The sequence below is a fragment of the Porites lutea genome, chromosome 10, assembly GCF_958299795.1.
Source record: "Porites lutea chromosome 10, jaPorLute2.1, whole genome shotgun sequence".
NCBI lineage: Eukaryota > Metazoa > Cnidaria > Anthozoa > Scleractinia > Poritidae > Porites > Porites lutea.
Genome location: NC_133210.1, coordinates 10,049,674 through 10,068,073, shown reverse-complemented (window position 1 = coordinate 10,068,073; position 18,400 = coordinate 10,049,674). Strand labels below are relative to the sequence as shown.

Sequence of the window (18,400 nt, the reverse complement as noted above, 5' to 3'; positions counted from 1 at the left end):
CTTCAACTGTTTAGCATCTTCCACACCTGGGGTTTGAGGTGAAAGTATCAAAAAATTGCATCATGAATGTTACCGAAAAGCACGTTTCAGTGTTTAAATTCGCATTAAGTAACTCGATTCCTAAGCTATGATGACAAAGAGTATGTAAAGAGTAATGCAAGAGATTACCTTCGAGTAGTTCTGTACAATCTGTTCTTTGACATTCGCTGTTCAGCACTAAGGCATTAATTAATGTTTTATTTGTTCTTTAGGTTGAATGCAGTGCGTATAAAATTATTTTACGCCTTTGTAAAGATGTTGCTCACAACAGCGCTGCTTTTTTTTCTATTCTGCGACTTTACAAAGACAAGAAAACAACCAGTCTTTGAGCAGAACGATCAATAGCTCCCTTGGGGATTAAAAGATTAAGTAAATTAATAATTATATAATAGTAACTGATTTACCTAGTGACTGATTTTCAAAATCATTTACAGCCCTTGTACCTCGTGCACGAAAAAGAGGAGAAACATCTGAGATTACTGCTTTTAGTTATTTCAAGAAGCATTCGAGTCGATCAATATAAATTGATAAATATCTGAGCCTTAGTCAACGTCAGGCAGCCCATTTTAAGAGTGTAGATATGTTTATTGCCTTTTAAAAAACCGTAAAACATGCCAATCAAGTTTTAACTAATGTTCACCGCAAATGCTTTTCTCTGTCCATTGATGTAGTTTATCACATATTGTTATACTCCCTTTTTTCAATGAATTCTTGTCTTGGTCTTCTTTTTAGTCAAATGCTAGTTATTTGAAATTAAATTTCAATGGGGCACAAACTTTAATCTTATCAAAAAGAGAATTTTTGAACATCTGTACTGAATTCTTCACACTATATTACTTTTAATCATGTTTAATTATAACTTATTATCGCCTTGCAAAATCTTCCTTTCGTAAAGCAAGGAAGCAGATGTTTTCTTCCATTTGGATAAAAATATAGAAAAAATGAAAATGAGGTGCTATTTTTAACATCAGACATGTCGACCCCTTCAGGCTCAAAAAATATCAATGGAATGCTTCTCCTTCGACAGATTATGGGGTTTACGGTGATGGGGGACTTCAACATCGCCGCCTGATTTTCGCCAAAATTGCCCAACTCTTTTATCCTAGTTGGCCCATTTTCTAAGCATGCTTCAAGCATGTTTTGGACAACTTAGTCGTGTGGCTGGCTCAAAAATAAAGCTTTAGAAGCATCATAAAAGTTGGAATGTTGGATACTTGTAACAGCCAAATTTAGATTATTAAAACCACTTTAAAATGTCTGGACAGTTTTGCTCAATATTAATAAAGGGAACCGTCAAGAGCTCATACATCGTACTAATAGCTTATTGCTCCCATAGAATCCATGACTTAGTTACAGTATAAAGGAAGGAAAAGGTTTGAATTGTATTTTTTTTTTCTTGTATTCTGTTGGGGGAAATATACTATAAAGGCACTGATGATTGGACTAAAGCAAAAAATACTTGCAATTTATTTAGAAACACTAGCTTACCTTTCTCTCCCAGATAATGTTTTGGTGAGATAATTTATCACTAGAACTTACAACTCGGTGGATGAAATTCTAAGGTGTTACCATTCAAATGAAACCTCTTTAGCAGAATTTATTTTTTTCGGACTTAACAAAATCACCTTAACAATCCGTCATCGTATTTTGTATACAAAGGCATGCGAATCAATGATTTCCAGTTACTTAATGATTCCATAATCTTGTCAAATAGATAACCTACTGGGTTTAGTTGACATTAGGTGATTTAACTTTGCAATCAGAACATTCTTTCAGAACACTTGAATGTTCACACAGGCGGAAAATACAAAAAAAAAACAAAAGGAAGTTAATCGATCTTTGTCTACTGTCAAATTAACGATAGCAATTCAGAGAGATGATAAATCATTAGGTCAATAATTTAGAATGAGCTCTTAACTGAAGTGATTCACTTGATCTAGAACTAAAAAGTATAGCTTAAATATATAATAATTGTCCTTTTAATCTTTTTTCTTGACCTTCCTGTACTTCAATCTTATAATGTTAATAAAATTTAAAAAAATAATTTGGTGACTACTTGATAATGTGATAATTATAAATTAGAAAACCACTTTGATTCATATCATCCACAAGGAACCGAGACAAAAATTCTCACTCGGGGAGTCTTATTTCTGGGTTCCGTGAGGTGGATTCTCAATACTGCGCTTTTCCAAAACACGCCAATTCTAAAGTTCAATAGCCAACTAATGTTTGCGTTTTTCGCTGCCGCAATTATCTAAGTGGGCCTCTAAGGAAACAGTAATTTACTTCAACGGGTGCAAAAGGTCATGGTTTGTGATTTGTGATAGGTGGATTTCGATCCGTTTTGTGTTTTTGTGTCTTTCAAGGTTCGTTACTTGTGATCGTAATTTTGATTGACGTCAGCGAAAAACCCAATTTTGAAGGCGGCTTTTGAACTTCACAGTTCGCGTGTTTTTGAAAAGCGAAGTTAAGGGATTTTCTAAATATATTTTAGTAACAAAAGAAAAATCATTGACAACCTACCTCATCGTCATCATCATCATCCTCAATTTCATCATCACTGTTTTCCCCTGTTTGTGAAGACCAGTCCACCTCAGATAGGGAGGCTCTCTCCTCTGGGATGGGAGAATTCTGTGGGATACCACCAAGATGCCCTGGAACACTACGAGAACGATTTAAACTCACATCAAAGTTGCTAGGGAAGGACACTTCTGATGCCATTGAGAAAGTGCTGCCAAGATCATTCTCAGTAAACGATGATTCTGAGTTGATTGACTGCTGTGAGCTATTACAACTGTTACAGCTACCAGTGCTGTTGGATCTCTGCAGCAAATGTTGAGGAAGTCGAAGGAATGACTTGTCCCCATAGCCACCGTAAGAGTGACGCTTACCCATGTCAATCATCTCGTTGAACACATTGTCAACATATGTGAGTGACGTAGTGTGTTTCATCATGTTTCTTTTGATGATACTTCTCTTTTTCCTCAGCACGACCTCTGCCGTGCATGCAGGCAACTGTTCAAGGCTCTGAATCCGTGGCCTTACATAAGGAGGACTAGTGCAAATCGCAGGACTCCCTTTATCCTTGTCCAGCTGGCTGCAAGACACAGAGCGATTAGACTCCGTCATAAGCACCTGTTGAAGTGGTGACTTTGATGGCATCCTTGCACTACGAGAGCGCTGACGTTCCTCGGGTTGTTCAAGGTTCAAGTTGCCGCACTTTAATATTCCACCACGTTCATTGTAGTTCGAATAATCTTGAGAAATTAAAAGCGGCGACGGAGTTTTCTCTCCACGGCTTTTTACGGACAAATTGTCATTATCAAAACTGTTTTCAGCATTTAAGCTACAAGAGGAATTAAGGCTATCCGTGCTGTCTGAGAGCTGGTTAATTGGCAGAGTATGACTGGTGTGCAGCTTTCTGATATCAGGAAAACTGTGATACATTGTTGAATTGCTAATCAAAGGTGATAATGACTGTCTTGGTGAGTTTGGTAAACTTTTCACTTTATGACTTTGTATCTTTTTCTCAGCCAATACGTCTTCGCCAGTACAAATCTTACCTAATCTGCTAACTATTAACTCCGGTGAATTATGATCACGCAAACTGGGTATATTCACGTCACCAACGTTTGTTTTTTCCTGTGATGTTTCAGAAAGCGTTCGAGAACACGGTGATGATTGTAGAGAATCTGTCAACTCGCAACGTCTTTTCACGCAAGACAAACACTGCCGTAGTTGAATTGACCCGTCTTTCTCTGTTTGTTCACAGTTCGCAGAACAAAAGTGCTCTTCGCAAAGTTGCTCTTCAATGTTTACTCTCTCGTTAGATAAACTTTGTGTTTTGCCGCAAGCAAGTTTATCCTCTGTGTTCCAGTTTATATCCAAGTGATTTTCTGTGTCCGTGATCGTGTCGACTGTCGATTTAACATCGAAAAAATCTCGCGCATGATCGTGTTTAATATGAAAGGTATTAATCATTCGTTTTCCATCTTCAAGCGCTTCACTACCCTCGTACAAAGAATTAAATTTGTCCTTTGTCAAGTGATTATCCGGACTGTTGCTCTGTACAGGATAATAACTGAGTACTACATTTTCAAGTTCTTGATCATAACTCTCCAGAAAATCGCTTTCCTGAATGATAGGATCTGCCTCACCATCTGTTGCATTTCGATAAAATGACTTTCCGTTTCTCTTAAAGGACCGAAGAAATTCCAATTTCATTGTCGCATCTTTCGGATTGAATTTTCGCGGTTTTTGTTCATAGGATGAGTTGTTTCCCATATCAGTTGTCAAATCCCCGCAATCTCTACAACTGCTGTTTTCCAGAGGTAGAGTTCTCTCGTCCAAACCTTTTGACTTGTACCCAACAACGTCCTGTTCAATTTGATCGCAATTATCGTCACCCGGAGCAATATCTGGCTTCGATTCAGAAAAAATTGGCGATCCAATATTTGATGAGTTTTCATTAGCCGAATATAGCAGCGAAGGAGGAGCTGAACGTCTTTTTTGTGCGTCACACTTCTTTGCGGCTGGTCGGGTTATATTGGCAACTGTTTCGTATGTTTCAGGAGAGCCACTTGTAAGGGGTGAAGCTACTTCTGCGCGGGCTTTACACCCCAACGAACTTGAACGACCTGTCACGTTTTGATAATATTCAGAACGCGTATCATTTCTTCCTGATTGAGCTGACAAACGAGGCACAAATTCCGCAGTAAGAGCCCTTTCAAAAACACCACGGGAATTTTCGCGGTATTCTTCGACTCGAATGCAGGGTGGAATTGAGGATACCGTCTTGGATTTTTCCATTTGATGACTGCACGGATCCAACGAATTGTCCATAGAAAAAGCTCTCGGAAGGGTCTTTTTCGGAAAAATCAGCGATCCTTTTGAACGTTTCAACGAGTAGTACTTACTTCTCTTGAAATGAGAGTCGTAATCTCCATAGGAATCAATCGATGAAGTGCTAGCAGCGATATCTGTTACCAGAGTGTCCAAATTAATACCATGATCTGTTGATAATCCTTTCGATACCTCGATGTGCGAGGGTGAAAAAGAGTGACTTTTCCCACGGTTGTTTTTATCTTTTGACTTGTTGGATCTCTTAAATAAATTTGTTAGTATACTCAAGCTCTTAGATCTTGAGAGCCTTGGTCTTTCTGTGTTTGTTTTGTCTCTCTCAGGTTTGGATCTTTGTGATCTTTTCCCTGAGTTTGATGCTTTTTGACCGCAATCTGCCAGCTCTCTGACGTGTGCGTTACTCGAAGAAGATTCCGCCGTAGTTTTCTTTTCTTTTCGATTATTATTCGCGTTTGTTTTGTTTTTCTCATATTTCTGCTTGTCCAAACTAGATTTGTCAAATGATGTTTTTCTAGTCGGATAATTTGAGTGTGAATTTGTTTTGATGCCATTATCTTGTTTGTGTGACACTGAGTTGTGTTGTTCCCTGGCAAAATTTTCCCGTTTCACGTGCCTCGTCGAACGATTCGCTCCATGGATTCGGTTGTCTTCTGAAAGTTCGCGTTTTACTTCACCAACAGAAGAGGCTGTTCTCGGTGAATATCCTCTCTTCAATCGCATGGACTGTCTCAAAGTGCTTTGAAAACTATGAAGCCGTGATTTCCATCGCTTCGGATGTTGATCAGGTAGTGCCATGTTAGTTTCAATTTCGTGGTTGAACGATGACATGTTCTTTCCGGCACAACGAAACTACCATTCATTTACTCAATTTCCTCCATCTTTAGGCTCCTTTGATGCAGCACTTAACAACGATTCCTACGTAAACAGATGTCAAAAATTTACACAATGTTATCTATAATGTCGAGATATCAAATAGTAAACGTTTACCACTTTCAAGCGCCAAGGTTGTCTGTTCTGCATAAACATAACTTAAAGTAGTCCTTTCTTCTCAGTCATGATTCGTGAAATCGATATGAAAACGAGATTGTTCTAGTGACACAACCTTGCTAACATTTTCTGCGCTCTCAGTCTTGAGTAATAATGGATTATACCTGCGACAAATTTGTCATAATCAAAACCGTCTACAGAGCCGCATAAAACTTCTAAAACTATTCAATCCGGGATATACATTAAGAGATGGCGTCCCGGCCACACGGGATCGTGCACCCGTTTATAGAATAACATAAAATCTTTTATCAAGCAAAGAAGAAACAATTATGTTCTCAAATTAATTATCGTTCTGGTGCCTTCGCGTCGATTGTGTAGGTGCAACATTTTCAAATTTGCATTGCACGGGTCAGTGAAAACAAAGCCCCAATTACTATAAAGGGTTTTGCTTTTACAAAACAAGACGTACAATTGGTTCCCCGAGCTGCAAATACAAAGCAATTAGACAAGGTTCCTTTACCAGGATGACAATTAGGACATGCCATCGCGAAGTAATCGTGGGTAAATAAAAGGCATTGATGAAATCATCGTTATAAAAATAATTGTTTGTTTATGTAAAGGCTTACCAAAGAATGTGCTAATGAGTCAGAAATTTGCAAGCACCCTACGACATTGGTACAGCGGAAAATGTTCCTCGTGTTGCCGAACGAAATTGGACAGAGATCGAGTGAGGCAAGCAGAAACCAAGCGACTGGCCAACATAAATTTATTATCATTGTATGCTTCAAGAGTATGACTTCAAAGGTCAAAAATCTGGACCGCCTACAGATCTCCACACGCTGTGATTCCTATACATCCCCATTGAGAATTAGAACAGTTCTCCAGCTGCTCATGACATGATCTAATATGTTATGGTGACAACGTTTGTTATTACAAACACAATCCGCCCACTCAGAAACGGCTGTAAAAGCAAAAAGATAGCGTGTGGCTTACGACTTTTTTTAAAAAAAGAAAAAAGTGGAGATCAGACATTTTAGATATCCTCAGAACAAGAAAAGGAAAAAATTATCATCAAATCACTAGGGTTTGTCCACTGACAAAAATGTACAGGAGCTCTAGCAAGGCGGAGCCAGCTAGCAACAGATATACTGAATTTGGGAACCCAAGCCCAGAAAGGCGGCCTTTTCACAGCCATGAAGAATTCAATCGGAACGTTTTAAAAAAATAATAGAGATCCATCATAAAAACTTTTACTTACTCTGAGAAAAAGAATATCCTTACCCAGTAGCTGCTAATGAGGTCCGTCAAACGAGTAAAGGTTTTGAGAAGACAAGAAAAAGCTGCAACCAACACGATATGATACGTTGGTGGGCGTTTGGTTTCTAGAGCAATTTTGTTTTCAGACTCAGTCAGATATAATAATATGTACATGAATGGGTTACCATAATTAACTAACGCCGGTAATATGAGAAAACAATGCAAAAAAGTCATTTTTACATCTCTAGGCGCTCGAAATAGCCTCTTTGTGTCCATGAAAAGACAGCCGTTCAAAATATACATGAGTTCTAAATTTGTCGTTTTCAGACAAACCTTTTTGCTCACCCTTTATTTTTGGTGTAGGAGCTTCATTTTTATCACAAAATCCTTATTTCAAACCGTCGGAATAACAGTTCTAAGACAATAAACCGGATATCCTACCATTTGCCGGATGGTCAATGATATATCCGCGTTTTTTTTTTTTTTTTTTCTGTTACTAAATTATTTTTGGCTTTTTCTTGACTGGCAAAAAGAGAGAGAGATAAGAAAAAATTAATTATTAACAATTAATTAACGCCGAAATTTCGCGCTAAAATTAGGGAGTAATTTGATTTGATATTAATTATAAAATCTCCTGTTCTCTGCTTTAAAATTAAACCTGGGTTGGTGATCAGGGCTTACCCAGACTTGGAACCACAAGTGCGAGTTTTTTCCCCCAGGGATACAACACCTTTTTATATTCGAGACCGGTAACGAGGAAAAAAATAATGTGGATTGAAACCGAAAAGAGAATGCTACGCTTTTACCCGTTCAGTTCCAAGAGAGCCTCACAGGCGCCTATGAAACCTCTTTGGAACGAAATGGGTATAACTGGAACAATTCAGGTACCGTTTACAGTACACGTAAAATTTTATCCAAGCCATCGTCGTGTTATAAAAGTTGTTCCAGTTTTTTCGCTAGTGTAAACGGGACTCCAGGTAGGCGAAACGTGCCCCTGTCATATACATATAAACACACATTTTTATTGTGTTTTAAGGTAAAAGTACAATTAAAACATGCCCGCGGGCAGGGGCGGATCCAGGATTTTTTTTAGGAGGGGGTGCACTCGTTTCTTGCTCTACTTCAACACCAATAAACCACATAGTTTTTTTTTGCAGAATACCAGTTGTACTTAGAAAACCGCGGGTCATCTCAAGGCGGGGGGGGGGGGGTGCGCACCCCCTGCACCCTCCCCCTAGATCCGCCCCTGGCGGGTAGCTTACGGGTTGCCCGTTCGTTTTTCTTGGTCTTGTTCTTCTACTTAATCTTGTGCTCGCTTTTCTTTTCGCTCGTCCCCCACCTCATGGATTCTCGAGTGGATATTGAAGGCCCATGAGGCTCAGAGTAATTAGTCTGCAACAAAGCATCTCTCAAAAGACCGGCAGATAGAACTGACCATATAGCTGAGAACCAATTGACGCGATCACTAATTTGTTTCTTTTCTGAAATATCAAATTGGCAATATTCAGTGACAAATACAAACTGGCCTATGTAGGGGCAGAGGGGATGTTGGAAGGGGTCCAGAAAACCACTGGTTGATTGAAATTGCGCAGTTTTAAGCAACCAATGATTTTCTGGGCCCTTTCTAACATCTCCTCTGCCCCTACGTAGGCCAGTTTGTATTTGTCACTAAATATTGAAATATGTTGCTGTATACACCAACACATTTTCAGACAGTCAATTAATACTATAAAGGGAATACAGTTGTGTCATATAATCCTTTCTAACCCTCGTAACAGAGCGAACAACAGTCTTAGTTCAGTTCAGTTCAACTATCCCTCATTCAGGCCACTCCCGTAGTAGTTAATATTATCACAATGTTCAAGTTAACTGCTGATTGTTCCGTTAAATATGTTTTTTTGTGTATGCGTTTCGAAAGCCACTAAGACATCAGCAAAATATAAGCATTAAACAACAACGCTGATCGAAACTTACCGATGTCAGATTATTAAGGTGCTTCTAAATCAATATTTTACCAGAAACAGTGTTCTCCGTATCAGTAACCGGTAAATTTTTTCTCTTGAAGCAAAACTTCTTACCACCTACAGCTGCTTGAAGGTTTACTAAAATTAAATTCGCTGTTTTAACAAATACGCAAGTTGTGATCCGATCCGATCCTCACACTGAAAAATGGAGTAAATAAGGAAAAACAAAAAGTATATAGAGCTAGCTATTATCTTTGAGGTTTTTTTAATTGCTAACTGGTACCTTTCAAAGCACTGCGGGCTAGCAATTTTTTCCTGGGCTTCTGTCATAATTCTAGGCTTTCTCGACTTCGACGCTCTCGCGACCTTCGTGTTGAACTTTCCTTTCCGAGAGGAAAGTTCAGCACTTTTCATGGCGACTGAGCATGATTTGGCACGCCATATGCCAATACAGCCCTCCTATTTTTAATTTCTATCTAAAACTTAACCCTGAATAGCCCTAACTAACTAGTACTTAACTGGGGAATATTGAACAAGCGGTCAAACGTTTCTGGCATTTTCCCTTTGATTTATAAGGATTTTACAGTTACTGTAAAGAAGAAATACGGACATATAGAGATTTTATATACTGTTTGAAGTGAATGTGACTATGGAGCGTTTTTGCATGACATCAAGGTGGCAATGGTGTTCCAAAACAACACAACGGCGGCCATGTTGGTGTTCCAAACCCAATCTCGTCACCAGAGCCCTAGCTTCCGCATTATGGCATGCGCAATCCTGTGGGAGTTAAACTCGGTGTTTCATATGTAAACGCTTTCTTTTGCATAGATGCCAGCCACGAGAGTGAAAACGCTGTCTTTCTCCTTTTTTCTGGGAATACAGAGCCTCTTGTCGTTGAAACAGATTCATGCCAGGCCAAGAGTGGTTGACAAATTGTGACAGCAAGTTTGCAGTCTCGATTTCGTAACACTGAAAACTTTTTTAGGTATTTTTTTCCGTTTGAACACTCCTATTACTCAGATTTACCACTGAAACTGCTTTCTTGACCCACCACTTTAATGAACTCATTTTCTCTTGTTTTAAGATCCTAAGCAACGTCCACAATCAAAAATCGGTTGTTTATATTCACAATAAATGAAAACAGTTAACTAGCAATGTCAGCAATCTCGTGCTCACTTGAATCTCTGAACACTGAAGCAGTATCGCAATTTTTTTTTACTCAGAACGATAAAGAATGATGACACAGACAGAGGCGGGCGACATGTCATCGTAGCACTGGCGAATACAGGGGAAAACCGAAAATCTTGTATAAAAAGGACAATTAGTTTTCCAACAAAAGAGATTTAACGTATGTAGACCATAAGATATACGTTGAAATATTGCTGAATCTTCCTCAATTCTGTACTTTCATGTTGAAAATTTCTTATGTAAATTGACATTTTCCAATAGAGACGAACGATTTGCCCTTAATATTTTAATATCAGCTGTCTGCTCTAAACTGTCCGACGCTGGCTATTTCACAGTATTTAAATGATTAATAGCGATCATTCAAACCCGGAAAATTTCGCCCAGCAGGTTCGGTTTTTAAGCAATGACTAATAAGCAGTTGAATTAACTTGCTGAAGAGAATTTGCTCGAACAACAATGCAAGAAGATTTCAACTCCTTACACTACAATTGACGTCCCCTTTTTCTAAGTGTAGATTAGCCCAAGATGTGTTTGCAATGTTTGAAAGTCTATTATCAAGTTTACCCAGAGTAAATAAACTCAGTCGTATTGGCTAAAGGTCAAACTTAGTTCACGAACGTTGCTGGAAACGTTAAACAAACGTGAAAGATTATTACGGGATCATCAAAGTTTCTTTTCAACTAATTTGTGGTGTTTCTTCACTCCTCATCGTGGGGAAAAGTTCATGTTTGGCTTCAGAGAAACGTTTGATTAACGGAGTTATATCAGCCTAAACAGCCAGTACTCCTGGAGAACCTCTTCTGGGGCTTCAAACACAATATCTAATAGTTTGGAAGTGTTATTTTTAAAGTTTATGCAACAAGGCAAAGGTAACAAGCTCAATACTCGCAGTCTCGCACTTCACTACGAATAGTAGTCAGGAAAATCGATGAATATCAATTTGGGTGGCCTCTTAGAGTGAACCTTCTCATAACTACCGTTTAGATCTAATGTTGCATTTCAAGAACCTAATATATTCCTCGCCAAACGACTGTCTCCTATTTAAAGGCGTCCAAAATCGCGCCTTGTAGCAGACAAGACGGCCAGGACTCGAATCATGTGGATCCTTCACCACTTAAAAACCCCATTTACACGTGCTAAAAAATCAGCACGGCACGCCAAATTTTTGGCACCGTGCCTCGTTTACCCGTGCCGAGACTACCTCCCGGCGGTAGTCTCGGCACCCCTAAAATTTTGAGCACTGTGCCAAAAATGTGGCGTGCCGTGCCAATTTTTTTGCCCGTGTAAATGGGGTTTAAAATGTGTTTTAATTTCATTGAACGAAGCTTTAAATTCTGCGCATTCTGCTAATAGTAGCCTACTTTAATTCTGACTTTTGAAAATGGTTTTGGACATTTAAAAAAAAACACTTTTTTCGACAACGGAGTTTTTTAAAAACGCATCCGTTTATGGATGGGTAAAAACAGATTCCTAGAACAAATACAGCGGAGGCCATTTATTCCTTTCTACACAAAAATTGTTCATTGAAAGGCTGACAAGTTAACGAAGTTGGCTTGTGTAAACGAAGAAAAGGACACTGATGTATAGAACTTTCCACAAAATTTGGGATTAGTACTAAGCAAAACGAACAAACGCAAAACGTAAACTAAGCTTTCTAAAACTCATCGTATTTTAAAAATGCAAAACGTAAACTAAGCTTTCTAAACACATCGTATTTGAGCAAGGAGTAACAGCTTTTGTTCCATATTTACACCGTAATTTAAAGGGAGTTATTACAACTCCAAAAATGGAGTAAAAATGTTAGGTACAGGATAACCCCTTTTTTGAGGCTATTTTAACTCCTAATTTAACTCCGAATTTGGGGTCATTTTTACTCCTGAAAAAGAGTTCTTTTTACTTCCAGTCTGGAGTTAAAATATCTCCGAAATAGGGTTACGTTTACTCCTTTCATGGGTTGTTTTTACTCTTTTTGGAGTTAATTTAACTCTGAAAGTGGAGTAAAAATTTTAGGTACAGGATAACTCCTTTTTTGGGGTTATTTTAACTCCACAATATCTGGGGTCAGGATAACTCCTTTTTTGTTTTTTTTTTTCAACTCCTCAATATCTAGGGTCACTTTTACTCCTGAAAAAGAGTTCTTTAAACTCCTTTTTGGAGTTAAAATAACTCCCAAAAAAATAACTCCACTGTAAGGAGTTAAATTAGCCCCACTAGAGGAGTTATTATAACTCCTTGAAAATTACTGTGTACCGAAGAAAAAATAGTCATTTCGTGGGATGGGGAAGGTGATTGCCCTCAAAGTTTTCGGAACCGCATATCTACTAAAATACCACACTCGGTATTCAACGATGAGATCAAAGCAAGTGTTCAGTTAAACCACCAAAGCCCTCTACGATTACTACTAAGTTTGCATCATTGTTAATTAATCATGCGTTAATTTTCCATTGTAATTAGCCTGCGAAAGCATCCGTTTCTCCTTCGCTCTTCGCCGCTGGGGACGTTTTCCAGCGGCGAAGAGCGAAGAAGAAACGGATGTTTTCGCAGGCTACATTGTATAATATGTCTTGCCGATAAACAGTATTCAAACAGCAATTTTCAGTTCTGATCGGAGGCTTACTGGCTTGCCGCTCCTATCAAAACTCGCCGACACTCTCAAAAAACGGATGTAACTTACACATTATAGTACTTTAAACCTCGACCACATCTTTCGGATACTCATAAAATACCGCTTTTTGCATTTAATTCTACTGAATTTGAAGGAAATAGTTTTGAAAATAAAGATAGGAGAGGTCTCCAAACTTTTAATAATGATCGTAACTTCACAAGAGACGCGCCCGCGCGTGAAATGTCGACTTAAAAAGATGATCCACTAGAAAGAGCCTTAAGTCTTGAATAGCTAGGAATTTTGCATGGCGTTTGTATAGCATTACATCGTTGTTCTAAGCGCACATAGTTAAGCCTCTTGCAAAAAACAATCAAAAACGTTTCCTGTATCAGCTTAATCTATAGTAACCTATAACCGTATGTACCATCAAGATTTCTTCTGATGGTCGACTTTTCAAGGTAAGGTTTCTTCCTGATGCGTTCATGCACTCTGGCTCTGTTTTCATACATCTTGGACAGTCCTATTAATTTAACCACTTCCAATACACTTCAACTGATTCAAAAAGCGGATTTGAAACTGACCATTTGCAAAAGCGGATTACAAAATCCAAAAAAGGAGGTTAAATATCGACTTATAATGTTTACATTGGACGGTTCTCTGGATTGGCAAGAGAGTCTTCATGATTTAATATCATTACGCGGCGACTCGATGTCCAAGATTTTCGTGCCGCACCGTAGATCGGAGTGTTCCGTGTGTTAACTTCCTTCTATTTATTTTTGCCTAGGAATGACCGGAGAATAATATCGTAGTGGTGTAATCCCTTGCGGTTGGCGAAAAGAGAGAAAACAAAGCGTTCTTCATGGGCTTCAGAGGTTTAAGTTTAGTGCACTAAAATTAATGTTTTATTCTTAATGGTTTATCCTCCCGATAGCAATTTATCCTGTCCTGATCCTGTAGATAGCGTCCTCCTAGCGGGAATTGTAATGAAGCGGGGGGGGGGGGGGGGGGGGACTGACGGGCTGACGGTAAGAACATTGTTAATGTAGGTTTTCCGCCTACTTCCACGTCATCTATTACCGTGGTGTTATCCTTTGATGTTTTTGTTGGAACTGGGGTAGTTTTTTCTTTCTTTCTTTCTTTTTTCTTTGTCCTTCTAAACGCATTTAATCTGCGCTATTGTTCCACTGTTATTAAATCATTTAATCGTTAGCTTCTCTGGTATATTTGGTTTAAGAATTCGATATGTAGCATGGGATGTTTAAAGGTTAAATGTTGGTCCAGGGGACGTTTTAATTTAACGAATAACTTCACCATCGTATCACCAGCAGTTCGCGTATGTACCCTGGTTTGTTTATGTCGGAATATCTCATAAGTTCCCTTTTTAAAAAACTAATAAAAATTCCATATCCCTCTATCAAACATGGAAAACAAAGTACCATGTGAAAGAAATGCTAAAGAGGTCACAAATTATCCGAAATGGCCACAGCATCGGGTTTCGTCCACGGACGATCAAGTAAGGTAAGATCATAGTTGTGTATCCAAGTTTTTACCCAAATTATTATATGACTCATCTGCGGTACACTCGTCGATATGGCTCAAACTAACATCTGAACAACAAGAAAACTGATCGAAAAAGACATCAATCCAAAGTGAAAAAAAGACCTTAATCAATGGGTTTTGGCTGATAGTTTCCAAATAACTCAAACAAACTTTCATGCACAGTTTTGCTTTCGTTTCAGCTAGTCTCAACTGACGAATATGCACGGAAACGCTTGATGCGAAGGCCATCCGGCTATTTCTTTCCTACCCTTGTTCCTAAGGATCCTGAGCTAACTACAGCTAACGGGTTTTTTTTTTAACTTTCGAAACACTGTACATTGTATGGTCATGCAAATAAAGCTCGTTGTTGTTTTTGTATGTGCCGACTGTGCTGGTACCCCCGGGCCTGTAGACCTGGCCAATATTAAAACGTCAGTTAAATTTTCAGTTGGTTACGTGCAAAAGAATCTTAGAGACTGTTTGCAGTTTTCTTGATGTTTACAAGAACACATCCCCTGGTGTGTAATCCAAAAAATATGAACCCGATAATCACATCTACACGCGGACTATCACATGATAATTATACATTTTCTAAGCGGAAGACAGTCATACAAGTGATCAATTATTCATCCCCACTCATTGAGACTTTTATCTCGGTTCCAGTGCATATTTTCTCCCTAAATAAGTAATTTTACATAGTACAAGTTTTATTTTGCTTGAAATACAGGACAAATACTAAACAAGCCGATTTTGGGCCAAAAAAAAACGGTACAGTCTGGGATGACTGCTAACGCGTAACAAGTATCGGAGATGGCCCACTTCAGTTTGTTGAGTTTGTAAACTACAAGATGTATTCTAAACTTCGCGAGATAAATGGAAATACGTTTTACAGGTGATTGCATGTTAAGATATAAACATTAAACGGTTGTTTTCTTACCTTCGCTTGAGTGCGTGACGCACAGCTAAAATCTTTATAGCCGTCATAATCTTTGCCAAGGTTGAGAGTTTGCCCGTCGTCTCGCGGCTAGTAAAATTACCAGAATTCCTCCCAAATGCTTGTTCTGTAACTCTTAAAATTCTCCAACAAATGGCTGTCTCATTCAGCAAAATACCTCAGCTCTTATATTTCCATGTCAAAGAATGTACCTCTCAGGTCAAACACTAAATTAGCCAACTAAGCGTATCCCGGAAATAGGATCTATTGCTTTGTCTTGGTTGGTTGAAGTTTTAATGGATATCAGTTTCTTGCAAAGATTATCCTGAAAACGTCAATCATAAGAAACAGATCTTGTTGCCGTGAAGCATGTTCCCTTTCGAAACACCCATACCGCCTTTGTTCCTGGCGGAAGAACAAAACCAGCGGAAATGACTAATGCATTCGGAATGACCTTATCGACCACGAAACTGGCTTTTTAGATGTTTCTCGAATAAAAACTGTGGCAGTATACCTGAGTATACGTTAATAACCGCTCGTTTCTTGACAAGAAATGGCCTCTTCAGTTAGGAGAGTTTACGGGTAACGAGAAGCTGAAGGGATTCAAATTCAGAACTGAGCTCGGTAACTTTTTGTCCCAAAAATTTCTTGAAATTGAAATCATGGTATACTGAACTAAAATTAACACACAGTATACACAAAAGTGGTATATGGCTGATATATAAGAAATGGGGTACTCCAGGACCAAAAGCAAGGGTGCGCGCGCGAGGTTAGGAGGTGCCCCCGGCTGTGCAAACTTGTGCTACCCTAGCCTACGGGGTCCTCGTCTTCCCCTCCACAGTTACTTGCGCCTTTCCAAACTACAATCATGGACAATTCCTTGGGACAGTAATGCAGTATTCATAATTTTCTGTAATTTCCGGGTTCCCTCACAAAATAGTGCCTCCTTTTCGAAATTTTCCGTCATTTTTCCCTCCCCCCCACCTTGTGGAAAGTTGAAACTCGGAAAAAATGCTGGATGCACCCGCAACGTTGTTTGTGGGTAAGGGGTGTAAATTGGAAAACTCCCAAGAAACGCAAAACAACAACAACAACAAGTTAATTTTTTTCTTCTGTAGACTAAAAGAATTTACAAGAAGAAATAATTAGTAGAGGAAATAGCATGATTTGTAGTGATATTTGGCATAAATACCACGAGTAATATTTCAAAATTGCTATACGTAATTTCACGAACCCTTAGGCGAGTGAAATTTGAGACGATTTTGAAATATCACGAGTAGTATTTGTGCCAAATATCACGTACAAATCATGCTATTATTTGTTTATACTATTACCAGCAAAAGGTTTGTAATTTTTGTAGGTATTTCAAATTAAGCTGAAATACCACTGCTCCAAGCCAATCAAACTGGAGAAATTTGTCATGTAATAGCATAGAGAACATTACATACAGTAGTTGAACATCCAAAAAACCTAAACTAGTTGGGTGACCACTAAATATGTGAAAAGACTGGAAAGAGGCATAACAAATACAGGGGCACCCAATGAATCCTTTCCTTAAAATATGCGTTCTTCAGGCAAAATTTTGCTGACTGGGAGTTGTGGAAGAAACAATATTTCCCTCGAAGGCAAGTGTCGCCGGGAAAAAGACAATTCAGGGTGTCTGAAGGGATTTGATTTGTTAAATAGGTGCTACTAATGTTATTTGTCAGAAACCTCTCCCCCCCCCCTCACCCCCTTGGGCCACACCCATTTTCTTCCTGCCCCCCCCCCCCCCCCCCCAACCCCACTTTGCCCTGGGACCAGGCTCCTTGGACGTCGGCTGGGAAACTTCACAGTAAGTCCGGTTGCAGGTTGTACTGAGGTGCACCTTGCTGTCTGAGAACTCTTCCATCAGTCTTGCTGGGAGTCAGGAACAGATAAATTTTTCCCCGCAATCTCTCAAATGCTTAAAATGGCTTCAGAAAGCTTTATTTATGCTTTGTTGTTGTTTTTAGGTCTTTTTCTCAAATTTCCCGTTGGATGCCCCTGCAAGTATATTGATAATACATGTCCCAAAGTGTCACAAGACTTTTGTCCATGATTGTAGGTCAAACTCACGGTGTCCACTGACTAACGTAAGTAATTGTGTGTGCGATATCTTAAACCCAAAACTCACTTGGACTTCTTCGGTCGGCCGAAGAAGTCGAAGTGAGTTTTGGGGTTGAGATATGGCTCGAGTAAGATTGAGGTATTAGGATATATGACAGATATATGGGAGAAGGTATAAGGATATATGAAAGAGGTATATAGAGTAAAGTGGTTTGGGGCATCGAATACCATATACAGTTATAAATTCTAAGTGTCCGGTTAGCAAGTTTGAAAACGAGAATTACTCGCAGTGCATGAATCCCGGTAGAACGAAGAGTCTGATTAAATGCGTTTGTTTCTAGCTAATTATGTTCTATTCTATATAAAGGGCCGCACACCCAGCTGAAAAGAAGTTTTTCTCTATCCCAAGGTAACTAGGGATGTAGGTACCGTAAATGATCGATTAAGCACCGCTACTCGAATAAGCGCCGGGCCTATAACCGGAAAATGAAATAAGCGCCGGGGCGCTTAATCGATCATTTACGGTTATGTGATATCCACGTACTTCATCAATTGAAAGAAGCTGATACACCATTAGAGAAGACTCGTGTTAAAAGAAAATCAGGGACCGATACCATTTCCTGGTTAAAAAGGAATTAGTTAGTGTACAATAATTATATTTTACGCTTATTTTAAGAAAATACCAGTTTCTATAAATTATATTGACTGTTAGTAAAGCACGGAGGGTAATGTTAGACAAAAATGTCATTGGATGGTAGAGTATGGTGCCGTCAAGTAAAGCCTACCAGGTGTGTCCATGGGGGTGGGTGGGCAAGGGATTTATTTTCCTTATTATCAAGTGGTGTAACTTATCTTTCAATCTTATACATGGGTGTATCAGTTTCAGAGTTAAGAAGAGCACTTTACACGATATCGGCAATGTTGGGCCCACATCGCGTG

At 39.0% G+C, this 18,400-nt stretch overlaps 1 protein-coding gene across 2 annotated transcripts in view; it reads right to left on the bottom strand.

The window, feature by feature from the left end:
• Positions 1 to 15,607, bottom strand: part of LOC140951236 (uncharacterized) — a 29,547-nt gene extending 13,940 nt beyond the window's left edge. For both annotated transcript variants that reach the window (XM_073400466.1, XM_073400467.1), the window contains exons 1-2: positions 15,377 to 15,607; positions 2,563 to 5,814 (exon numbers count right to left, since the gene is read on the bottom strand). In XM_073400466.1, coding sequence (XP_073256567.1) covers positions 2,563 to 5,727 — 3,165 coding nt within the window. In that variant the 5' untranslated portion in view covers positions 5,728 to 5,814; positions 15,377 to 15,607. The remainder of the gene's footprint in view (positions 1 to 2,562; positions 5,815 to 15,376) is intronic.
• Positions 15,608 to 18,400: the final 2,793 nt, after the last annotated feature.